Source organism: Oxyura jamaicensis, chromosome 1, assembly GCF_011077185.1.
Source record: "Oxyura jamaicensis isolate SHBP4307 breed ruddy duck chromosome 1, BPBGC_Ojam_1.0, whole genome shotgun sequence".
Lineage (NCBI taxonomy): Eukaryota > Metazoa > Chordata > Aves > Anseriformes > Anatidae > Oxyura > Oxyura jamaicensis.
In genome coordinates, this window is record NC_048893.1 from 47,110,826 (window position 1) to 47,123,569 (window position 12,744).

Sequence of the window (12,744 nt, forward strand, 5' to 3'; positions counted from 1 at the left end):
GTGCCGTGCCCTGCCCGGCGCGGCGCGGTCCCGCCCCGGCGGCTGCTGCGGCTCTCTTCCCGTGTACGTTGTCACGGGGCTCGGGGCCGCGCCGGGCTCCTGCGGGGCGGGGGCGGCGCTGCGCGGGGCCCCGCGGCTTCCCCTCGGCGTGGCCGCCACCGCGACCGCCCGGCGGCACCCGGGCCCCGCCACCATGTTCAGGCGGATCCTGCAGCGGGTAAGGCGCCCGGCGGGGAGAGGCGGGGAGAGGCTCGGCTCGGCTGGGCTCGGCTCCGCTCCGCTCCTCCGCTTCCTGCTGCCGGCCGGGCTCGGGGCGGGGGACACCGGCCCGGCCTGCTTGGCCGCCGCCGCTCCCTCTCCCGCCGGCCTGGCGGCGCCGCGGGGGCGGCCCCGTGCCGAGCCGAGCCAGGTCGGGGCCTGCCCGCCAGGCGGGGGCTGCGGGGTCCCCGCCCGGCCCTGGGCAGAGGCCGCGGCTCCGCCGGAGGCTCCCGAGCCGCCCGCGTCCATCTTGCAGCTGCCCGTCCGCCCTCCGCGATCCTCGGAGCCGGCTTCTCCCGGGGAGCCCCGCTGGCCGCACGGCGCGCCCCTGGGCCGAGAGGCTCCCCGGGCGTCTGCCGGGGAAGGCTGGCGTGCTTTCCTCGGCTGCTGCAGGGATGAGAGGGTGCTGCTTTGTTACGGAGGGGAGGAGAGTGCATCGCCGCGCACACCGCTGACTCCTGGCGTGAAGCACGTGTCCCAAGTTGTCTGCTCCTTTCAGCCTCAGTGGGTGCAGGTTGCCCTTGGTGTGTTGGGAGCTTAGCGTTTGCAAGGAGGAACTTCCCGAAATCTGGTGGGAAGACGTACCAGCGAGCAGGGAAAGTTCAATATCGATCTAATTAAATACCGGAGGCGTTTAACCAGGTGTTTGTTGGTTCTGGGACGTAACAGGCCTTTGAGGAAAGGTTACGTGACGTACAAAACACCTTGGTACAAGGGAAATTTGCCCCTAAGTGAAAGTTTAGCTGAACACCTAAAGTCGGTATAAAAGTTTTTAGATATCAGAAACAGCCATTTTCATTGAAAAATTTAAACAAATAACCATTCCCCAGTGGTTCCCAAAATTACAAGATTATAGCAGAGCCAGTTGCTAACAGAGGTGAGAGAAAACTGCCCCAAAATAAATAGGGAAATGGCAAAATTTGTAAAGGTATTTTGATTGGTGCAAATAACTATGCTTTTAAAAAAATCCCTCTTTCATAAAAAGCCTAGTGCCCTTTCAGTAGAAGTAGTGATTGTACACATAACCTCATACGTACCTTTTTGACCCACAGTCTGCAGTTGACAAAGTGGGAAAATAACTTCTGATGTGCTTTGATGCTAAAAGTGAGCCTTTGGTTGCTGTCAAATTTGCGCACAGAGAAAATAAGTATTAAACTTTCCCATCTCTGAGGCAGCAATTTGGAAGCCCCTCCTCTTGGTCCTTCCTCTTGGTCCTTCCTGTGCGGCATCAATGTAACTGGTTAAAAGACAAAAACCAAAGCCTTGAAAAAACAATCCTTGCAGTCACTGAAACATAGTTTCTTATGTGAGTTTTTGGTTTATTACTGGCTTATAGGCAACAGGTAAACTTCTCCCTTAAGTTTTTCTTTTTGTAGTTCAGAGACTGGCATCAGGCTGGAAAGGAGGAAGACAAAAACTACAAAGATGCTGTTTGTAGTTTCAGTCACTTACTTGACATTCTGGTTCCTGATGTGCTGAAACGTCAGATACTTCTTTTTACACTCTTCCTGTTGGCTGATGACCTTTATATTTCCTCCGCAGTTGTAATTTTTGTTTTTAGAAGAATACCCTCTGTAACTTTGGCATATTTCTAAACCAGAAAGTATTTTGTATTTGTTACCATTGAACATCACTCAGTTTCTTTTTGAAGTTAGTGTCTCAATGTTGTCTTGAACCAGGACCTCCTTTTAGGTCATTTCCCTGCAGGCTCTTCCTACATTTTATCTGTTTTCAGTGTAATATCTCAAAGATCCATCTGTTCTGTGTGTTTGCACTGTAAAAAAATGTCTTTCATTTAGGCTCTTGTCACTCCTCAGTTTCAGACATCGCTCGTCATGCTGATCTAGGAAAAAGGTAGTCTTTCCTGAAAGAGATCTGTGTGGAATGACTGACAGAGACGACTTTCCTGTCCAGATATTTTGATTTTTATCAGCCCCACTTACACGTATTCCCTGGAGAGCTGTCTGGTTACGTTCAGCTCTGAAGGCCCTGTGTGGCCAGTGCTTCCCCTCCCAGTTCATTTACTGGTGGAGCTGGTGACTTCTGCCTCTGGTCCGCTGAAGCAGCAAGCAGAGCCCACTTCTTACGTTCACCAGATACCAAAACGTAGATGGGGGCGAGCGTTTCTATAGGGAGGGTGCATTTATTTTTAGGTGGTGGAAAACAAATTACTTTGGCCTTCTTCTCAGCTGTCCTCCCAGCTCTCATTTTGTGGTGAAGTATTCCTCTGTTGGGCCAGTGTCACTGCTGTTTACGTTAGTGTTTGCCTTAATTCTTCGTGTTTAGCAGGCTATCTGCACGTGTTAGCTGCTGTGCTATGTTTGGGTGGTAGGATGCTTTTGTTCTGTTTCTAACACTACTTGGTACGCTTAGGTTCTAGGTGGGTTTTGCAGGCATTTCTGTATCTCACGCAGTACAGTTGACTTTTCTCTTGCTCCATCCTCAGGACTGGAGATATCGACGTGTCTGGGGTGCGTTGTGTCTCATACGGTGCCTATAATTCTCTTTGTTACGTTTATAATTACAGGGCCGGCCTGTTTCCTCGGGTGGTTGCTGAGTAGTGGCCGTGCCAGTGTCCTCGCACAGGGTGGCGGGGAGGTCTGTGCCTCCCCTGGGCTCCGTGGGACGGCTCAGGCGGTGTGGTGAGGGGAAGGCTTCGTGCCTCCTGAGCATGGGAGTCCTTGCCTTTAACACAGCCGAAAAACAGCTGTCAGGCTTCCGAAGAAGTAAACACTACTCCTGTTCTGTACCACAGTGTACTCTGATTCTGGCATGCGTGCTAATTACTTTTAAGTGATGGTGTTATCAGGTGTGCTTAATTAGATTTACAGTGTTACGAGAGCTGGAAATCTCGTAGGGAGGCCTTGAAAAGATGTTGACTGCAGAACATTGTTTTGAAGTGCGAAGGAGAATCTATCCAAATAAAAAAAAAAACTTGATCTTTTATTGGGAAGCTTCTACAGAGAAAAAAATATTTTGAGTTTGTTTGGGCTATAATGGCTTTAAGGATAGACAGGAGCAAAACAGAGGGATGAAATATGCACTGAAAGTTGTTGAATACCAAAGGCTTTGCCTGTCTTATCTTTTTGTTATTGTTAGTTGCTTCAAGACCTTAATAGGTTTGGGCAGCAATACCCTTATGTAGTATTTAAACCTGTGTTGGAAAAACTGTGTAAATCTATATTTGTTAAGACATTCTTGAGGCTTAACATATTTTTCAAAGGTTTAATTTATTCTGAATTTAAAACTGCTGAAGGAGCTTCACAAGTGAATGGAGCGTAGCTGTAGACAGATAAATGACTGTGCAAAAATGAGATGGTAGAGATCCATATTTATACTCCGTCATTTTAATGTATTAACTCAACTCATTCATTACATAATTTTCTATTCCTTTACAGAAAACAAGCTGCACTCGTCTTGCTTTCTGTTGTTAATGATGTTTCTTTATATTAGCTTGCAGTATGGAGAAAACACAGAGAACAACATTATGAAGTTTAGCATGTCATTTCCACAGCTATGGAGCTCTCAGTAGAAACGCATGCTTCTCCGCAAAATAAACAAATACAACTTGGACAACTAGGAAAGAAACGTGTTGGGTTAGAGACTAATTTTGCGTCAGTTTTTCAACTCTTATGCATGGCTTTAGGGATCAAATGTTAGTTATGTTAAAATACATACAAAGAAGCCTGTGTGAAAAATTACTTTTCCTGTGTGATTCGTAAGTCATTCTTCTGCTCCCCTATATAGCCCAGAGCTTTATTAAGTAAAGAATAAGAAAGGTAACTGAAAACAGAGAGCATCGTTCTGGCTCTTTCCCTAGTTCACAAAGTCTGTGCCCCATTTGGTATGTTGTTCAATGTGTTATTTATTTTTTTGATGGAACGTGGTATGGCAGTGGTGTGGGAGCCGAGCTTAAACATGTTTCTGAACGTATTTAATCATGGGGTGCTCAATAGCAGGAAAAACAGTCCTGATGTTTCAATCCTCCCATTCTTTATTTGTCTGTTGAAGGACGTTTAAATTACAGTACAGCTTTGAAGGATAAGTTAGTTGCATTTATGGTCTTGGTCTTCATAACATACTTCCAAATTTGTATTACATTTTTCTTGACAGTTTGTATTACTTATCAGACGGGTGCTGTGGTGCCTTTCTCCTGATGTGGAATGGTACTTAATGACCTTTTTCCTTCCCACCCTTCTTTCTTGTGCATGCCACTCAAGAGAAGTGTGCTAACCTTTCTAAATCTAGCTTTGAATCATGCTTTCTGTTTTAAAATGAGCATGCTGTGTTTTTTTTGAGCGTTAAAAGGATTTTACTAGGTACTGTTTAGTAATTTCTGTCTCTCATATTACATCTAATACGACAAGCCATGCAGTGCCTTTTAGTGTGATTATAGCATGTCTGAGGTGTTTCATAAAGCAAGTATTTTAATCAACCTTGTATTAATAATACTGTAATACAACATCCTTCATCCTGAAGGTTGTAATAATCTCCAATTAGTGGTGCTAAAACTAGCAGAACTTAATATGCAAATCTCATTGTGAAACACAGTTCCGGCACGCGATAGCTGATGAACTACGTGCTATGGTGTTGTATAAGAAGTTACAATATAAAGTGAAGAAAATGTAGTTCTTCTGTCTTAGTTGTCACGGAAGGTTCTTGGTTTTGGGAAGAAATGATTCATTCACTGTACTGAAAGCGTGCTGTCAGGTATTGCAAAAGCAGAGAGATATTCTGCCGGCCTCAATAGACGGTCAGACCATCTGTTACTCTCATTGTCCAGGCTGTCAACTTTTATTCAGTGTCCCTCTTCTGCTGTCTGAGGCTAGGTATGTGAAGGTACATTCTTCAGTTTTTGGAACTGAAGAGAGGAGCTAAAGGCTTCCATTTGTTGTAAAGGATTATTGCAGCAGTGCCTAGCTGTTAATGCTGACACTTTCTCATCCCGTTTCTACGTGTGGATGTAGATACTGGGACAGATAGGGGTTCAATTTCTCAGCTTTCTGGGGGACAGAGGATCCTTTGTAGCTAATGCCATACAAAATCCTTCTTACCATGCTCAGATTTTTAAAGCCTTTTGAAAAATTCCTATCAATAAGAAACCTCTTCTGATGCCTATGGGAGAAAGCTGTGGCACCTGACTTACTCACGTTCCTTTATGTAGACGTGTATATACATCCTCTTTGGACTTCTTATCCTCGCACAACATGGGTTCACAAATGCAGTTCAGCCTCCTGCTGCGGGCAGGCTTGGCTGCGAGGTCAGGGTGGGCCACTAAGGCTTGTCCTCACCGTCAAGAAACTTTTTCTTATCTCCAGTGGGAACCTCCCATTTCAATGATGACTCCAGGAAAGAGCAGAATGAGGAGAGATGTTCTCATTGTTACTGTCACTAGCTCCCGATGGCTCACTTTTGTCACCCCTGCTCGCTTCCCTTTGGTCAGTCTATGCAGCCGTTCTAAAATTTAACAGTATCTCACTGGGTATGAAGTCCTTAATCAGCAAACTTGACCTTTTTATTATGTTTGATTACAAGGCTGTAGTGTTTAAAAGAGCTGAAAAATAGAACCTTCTTTACAAAACACATCAGGAAAATGTACCTCAGTTTCCAAGTATGGAAAAGCTTTCATGTTGTAGGTATGTTGTAAATCAGACTGATTTGTCTGAAAAGATGTATTCAAGAAAGAAAACCCTAAAACAAAATTTTGGAGACACCAAGATTTAGAAACTAAAACTATTTATCAAATTCTGTTCCTCTGTCTGTGGATTTCAATCTCAATCTTTAATACTCTATGTCTTTAATCCCCCTACAATAAATTAGAAATTCCTTTGTAACATTGGATGTATTTCCAGATGGGCTGGAAATGCTGAGGTGGCATTACTTCATCCCATTTTCAGTTGTCATCATGGAATTAGATAATGAACTTCTGTTCTTTATAGAAACTAGGATTGCGTATCAGTATTAAGATAAGTTATTTACCAACGTTTGCTTTACAAATGCTAAATCTTCTCTCCTTGGTCAAGCAGTGGAGTTGTGGAGGTGGCTAAGAGAAGGTAAATTTAATTTTAAACGAAGATTTAAATAAGGTTTATAAGCAATGGTCCATCTATCCAATTTTTGAATCAAGTAGTATTTCAAATTTATCTGGAATTTATTTTCTCGAAGTCTGTGGTTTCAATCAGTAATGTTGTTTTCATTTCCAGCATACTCATGGGAATTTATTTTTGTAGGTTGTCTTACTGATAACATGGTTTAACTTAACCGTAAGCTTGACACTTGATTTTCTTTTTTTTCTACTTCAGACTACAGCTCTAGTGTACCTTCATGTCTGCTTATCGTACCAGCAGGGTTCTTGCTCTTTAATTTTCTTTAATTTTTTGTCTTTGAGGTTGTAGGTAAGTTGTCAAGAAAGCAGTGTGGTATTGCCACTTCTGAAAATGTTTAGTTTGTAATTTCTGGTGTTCTATTCAATAGAGAGACCTAATTTAACATCAGAATGAGCGGTGTAAGGGCAGACTTTAGCTTAATTCTTAGTTTCATGTTGAGTGTTCATAAGAGGAAGTGAGTTAAAATCCTGGCCTTTGCATTTGGTGTCTTCTTGTTTGATATATTGAGAGTCTTGGATAAAAGCTTTGTTGAAGTGTTACACTGAAAATTAGTTAATTGGTTTGTCAGCTTGTTCATTTCATTACTTTTGTGGAGGGAAAATACTTCTCTGTTTTAGTAAATAGAAGAGAGGCTTTTCCACGAGTTACATGCCATGTTTTGTTAAATGCAGTCAGCAGACATTCATCTTCCCCTCCCCTTTCTCTTCCAGACTCCGGGCAGAGTTGGGTCTCAGAGCTCTGATTCTGATTCATCTGCCGCACCAGGAAATGCTGTGGATGTGAACAACGAAGGCTCCTCTGAGGTACTGTGCGCTGATATGTGGAACAGGAGTTGTAAACTTTGTTTCTTGGGTCCATGAAGTTGCTGGCCATTCCTTTTGATGCCATACCTCAGTAAGAGCTGCATGAAGTAAATACTAGCAAGTGTCATTGCCTAAGAATAGGTCTTTATTTAAATAAAAAGTGAGGATAGGTGACATAGATGTGTGACTTTTGATTAAATTTATCTAAATGGTCACAAGCAATCCTTCCTGTAATCGTAGAGATGAATTATTAAAATTAAAAGCAAGGAGACATCAGCTTAGCACTCCTCATTTATAAACGTTTTATGAGTTTGGAAAAACAAGGCTCAACATTTTTACACACTTGTAATTCCTTTTCACCTTGCTTGTGCTAGCTGTAACATATATTGGAAATTCCCTTCTCCATGCAAAATATCAAATGTGTTGATTTCTGTCTGGTTTGCATTTCAAAAAGCTACAAGTCTTGTCTATTTTTTAATGTGTTGTATGCCACATTTAGCCAGCAGAATAAGTTGTTATTCTTGCTTCAATACAATATTACGATGTCTTTAGATTTACAGTGTTGTCAAATATTAACTTTTAAAAATGCAAGCTGACTTCCCTGGCTGTTGAAGCTATTTTGTGCTAACAAAGCCTGATTACCTGGCTTGCAAATGTGTATCAAGCTTGGCATACAAATGCAGTGCAAGGTTAATTACTCCTATTACAGCATTAAAGGGAGCAAAGTGCCCTTTCTTACACTGGATGAAGTGTGTGATGATTCAAATACTCCTATGTCTGTTACGATAAGTGATAACTTTTCACTGTACTGTTTAAAATCCTAATTGCCTTCCATCTGTGCATCTGTTTATTTCTTAGTTCTCAAAGCCATGTTACAGTCAGTATAATCAGACGTTCATTAATTTCTTGCTGCATGTTATACATGTAACGCATTTGGGAGTTCAATTCTAGTTTGTATGCATATTCACCCTGTCCCTGAAGCAAGTAATTATTCTTAATTTACAGACAAAAATTCATTACTTTTATAGTTAACTATGGCATAAAAATATGCAATGAGATAACTTTATTTCCAAAGTTTGACTAAAATTGCACAGTTCTGTTAACATGAGTGTAATATCACTGACTGTACAGCTGTCACAAGGTACCTCAGTACTAATGTAGGGTTATCTTGGGGTAGGACGAGCTTTAAAAGTGTTGGTGTTGGCTGCACTACTGCACCATTAGTTTTTCTTGCTACTGATTTGAAACTCAAGTCAGGCCAAAGGCTGCCGTGTCACTTTTGGTTGATACTACATAACATATTAAAAAGTATTTTTTAGTTGTCAATACTTCCACCATCTGCTGCATTAGTTAAAAGTAGGGTGTTCTCTTTAGCACACAATTTCAAAATCTGTTTGAAACTGAATTCCGAAGCTGGTGATGGTTTCTTATTCTCCTGAGATTCATGCATTTTGGCATGCAACTTGAGCCTTTCTCTTGGCCTTCCTTTTCCTGTGCAGCTGGCCTAAAATGTTCTCTTTCAGAGAACTTTCTCTCCAAAAGCACCTTAGCCAGGCTTTGCGGTATGTTTTCTGTCCTTTGTGTAGTTACAATCCCACCTGGTTCTCCAGTATTACATAAAACCAGAAATCTAGTTGACTTGTTTTCATTCTAATTTCTTAACTAGATTTTCTAATTTGTATTTCTGTAAGATTCAAATTGAGAATAACCATTAAATCTGGGTAGATTCTCATGCTTCCTACTCCCTTCAAGCCTGGGTGAAATCAATCCTGACTTTTGAGAGTTGTAGTACAAAACAAAAGGAGTGAGGAAGGATGGTTAAATTCAAACTGCTTATTGCTCAGCAAGAGAGAAAAGCTTGTTTTAGTCCCTTCTGTAGGGTCCACGTCACCCATGGACCTGTAATTAGCTCTGGATAGTTATTTTTTTTTTCACTGTGCAATCGAAGAAGTAAAAGTTTGAGCCTTTTCTTTCTTTGTACCTTAGGTCCCAGTGCAACTCCAGTAAAGAGTTGTTAAATATGGCATGTTTGCAGACCACCTGTGGTGTACACTTTTGTTAGTATACCATGGCTGCAGTGGTTAGACAGATCTGTCACAGACCTCCTTTGTGGACGTGCACCTCTGCAGGGGCTGTATTCAGGCTGTTCTGCCTGCCTCTGTGGTGGTCTGCCAAGGTGCAGGCATCCTGCAGCCAGCAGTGTGGACAGAGACCCAGAGCATGTTGTGCTACACCCAGCTTTTTCCAGGTGGTTAAGGATGTTTGTTGAGGATCTAAAGCTGCTGTTCTTCAGAATCTCATTTATCTTCTGGCTTTGGTGAATCCCTGGTTGAGTATGCTTAATCTTCCCACCCTCCTTTTTTTTTTTTTTTTTAATTCTACCAAAAAAGATGCTTCTTTTTCCCTAAGTGGGAATGCCACTTGGGCACGCAGTTGCACTAGCACCTATGCCTCTCATTCTGCTGTAAATTTGCTTATTAATTTACAGAGATATTTCTGCAGTCTCGGTGTACCATCCTGGTCTCTTTCTGTCACGCATCTGAAAACGCCTGTGGGAAACTGCATGATGGATCTGATCTGATGCCTTTAATGGTCCATTCATGATTTGTTACACTGCATGTTCCTCTGCCACATGAAGGGGGTCCCAAGGGTGTCTGGAAAACACTTAATATGCAGCATGGTACTAGCTTTTAAAGTGTATTCTAGATTTTTTTTTTCATGTTCTTAATAACCATTCTTTTTTTTTTTTTTTTTCCCCCATGGTATCGTTATACAGTTTGCAAAACTTAACCTTCCAAAAGGAAGTAGCTGCAGACTTTGCTTTTAGTGATTGTAAAAACTTTCAGCATAAGAATTTGAACATCATTTGATTCCAGATCTTTTTGTGTTTTTATTAGTTTCTTAAAGACCAATATACATTTCACAGGGCTTCATCTGTCCACTCTGTATGAAAGTGTGTATAACTCCTACTGATCTGTCTGAACATTACCAGAATGAACACACTGGGACAGAAGGAAGACAGGAGCTTCGTGACCTTCCAGCTGTTACTGTGGGTCTTGTTTATTTTGTTTCAATAGCTTTGGTAATGGACTGTTTTAAATGAACATTCATCTTTTCTCATGGCTTGGATGTCAGCTTTTTTTTTTTTTTTAAAGTATGTTTCTTTTGATTCTTCCCAGAAAAATACTTGATCTCTTTGCAGGATTCAAAAGTATACATTCAGCAGAAGAATTCATTTATGTTTAGCTCTCTGGTTTACAGTTCAGTCTCACATGAAACATTTGCAGTATTGGGAGACTCACATTCACTAATGTGTTCCTTTCAAACAGCTTTTGCTTGGCTTTCTTGCAAATGAGGCTTGCATTATTTGATATACTTCATTTGATATACTAGAGTCAGTCTCATGATAAATATAGTATTAGATCTTGTAAATCCTTTGTGAAAATACACGTTTTAAGCTTTTATTAGCTAACGTTTTAAAGCAGATTTCTAGATGGAGACAGATACATTGCATAAAGGATGGAAGTGAAGATAGGAATTTCAAAAATAGTTTAGAAGCTTCTCTTCTTGAACATTTTTAGATCCTTATAGGTACAACAACAACAAAACGCCCACATCATACTGGAATTGTTTTATATCTCCAACAAAATGCAAAGGCTGTTTCTGTTAATAGACTGTAAGTAGTAGTGTGTTTCTAAATTCTTCCAGTTGTAGGTTGTAGAATGTAAAATAACAGCCTAAAGCCTTCAGCTATCTGATCTCCCCCCCCTTGGGAACCTTCAGAGAGTAGATTTGACTTCTAAGGGCAGGCAACTTTCCATGCACCAAATGAGCTTGAAAGGAGATAAAAATTGTTTTGCATCCCTTCTGATGATCTTACTTCTGAGTTTTGGAATCAGCATTTACTCTTAGTTGTATAAGCTAGATAATTTTATTCTGTTTGTTGCTATATGCATTTGCTAAGTAGTGCTTTTTTTCCAGCCTAGAACCTAATGAGTATTTATGCTTTATTTTTAAAGGGAAGACTTAAAAGTGTGGGACTTTATTCGCAAAGATGCTGAACGCCCTCGTTACAGAGATTATCTCAAAGTCACCTGAGATCCCTTTTAAAGGAGGAACTGTCACCTGTTAGAATGAGCAAGGGCTGTGGTAAAACTGGCAGCTGCTGCTCTCCAGGTGCACAGAGGGACTTCCTGGTAGCCTGTAGAACTGGGAACTGGCTTCTGATTAACTCATCACCGCCACCTGCTGAAGCAAGGACGGTCTGTAGCGCTGTGTCTGAGGTCACATTGCCTTTATTTGGTCAATTTTCTGGTCACTATGCTTGTGCCTTAGTTGAATAAGCTGTCACTGACAGACTGTGGCATTCCTGATGCAATGGTATCAATAGATGATGGGATGTGAGCCATTAGAGATGTCTTGGTTACCTGAAGAAATCATTCTTTCATTTAATCTGGGCTGTGTTTAAGATTTTAAGATCCAGTTACTTGTCACATTACAACTTTTTAACTTGATAACATTTGTGTGTTAAGTGTGGCACGTGAAAGGCAAATTCAGTTGTTTCTAACTCCTTGCTGTTTGCTGTTGCTAAAGCTGTATTAGTTCAGAGATTTGATACATATCTGGGAGAGGTGAGAAACAAAGAATGCTAATATATAGGAAGCTATTTATCAGTTTCATCTTTATTATATCAGTGTTCGTAGAAACATTGAAAAAGTGGGGCATTTGTTAATGTAAATGTAAAATTTTAAATGCTTGACTACTGAGAAGCTGGTGGTTTGTATTTGTTGATGGAATATGATAGTTTGTATTTGCAACAAGCACATTCTGATCCTGAAACAGGAACACAACCAAGCTGTCACCCTTCATTGCATCTTTGCTTTTCCTGAGGCAGCCTTATAAGAAGAGTATAATCTGCTATCAGAGTCATCTTTTGTATCAGACATATGAAACATTGCTGACTTTGGCTTATTCAGACTGATATATGGCTTTGTGTGGCTTGTTGATATTACTGTGAAAAGCTCAGGTACATTTTGCTGGAAACAGTGCTGAAGAAACTCCTGATTTATTATTATTTTTGCCAGTGCATTGTCCTCAAATGTGGAGACAGGAAGCATCAAAATGCCAGTGTTTAGTCTCACGTTGTGTGACCTGAAAAATTGCTAGTTGGTTGACCAAATCATTAATTAGTACCTTACTTTTAAGTTTGCCTATTGCTTTCTTTGCTAACCTATCCTTTGCTGATTCAGCCTCCCTGCTGATCAAAATTTTAGTAAGGCAGGCCGCTTGCCACTCTGTTCTCCTTGCCCTTCCCTCCCCGCCATCCTCTGTGAAAGGAGAGTTGGTGCCATTCTTCAGGCAGAGGTGTCCTCCCCTGGACCTTCTGAACGTGTCTGATGGCCTGCTGCAGGAAAGGATCCTCGCCGCTCACCTGCAGTGTGATTTATGGTCTTTCCCTTAAATAGCTCTTTGTGCAGCCCTCATTTTTCAAACTAGGGACTGCTCCATATGATAACTGGTGAAAATAGCAGCAAAATACTTTTCCCCACTCCTCAAGCACTGATGAAGCCTTACCC

General features: G+C 41.5%; 1 protein-coding gene across 2 annotated transcripts in view; it reads left to right on the top strand.

Annotated features, from left to right (window-relative positions):
• Positions 1-75: 75 nt before the first annotated feature.
• EEA1 (early endosome antigen 1) overlaps positions 76-12,744 on the top strand; it is a 74,415-nt gene continuing 61,746 nt past the window's right edge. The window contains exons 1-3 of one of the 2 annotated variants that reach the window (XM_035337262.1): positions 76-217; positions 7,076-7,168; positions 10,095-10,217. In XM_035337262.1, coding sequence (XP_035193153.1) covers positions 194-217; positions 7,076-7,168; positions 10,095-10,217 — 240 coding nt within the window. In that variant the 5' untranslated portion in view covers positions 76-193. The remainder of the gene's footprint in view (positions 218-7,075; positions 7,169-10,094; positions 10,218-12,744) is intronic. The other variant, XM_035337271.1, reaches the window with a different exon arrangement.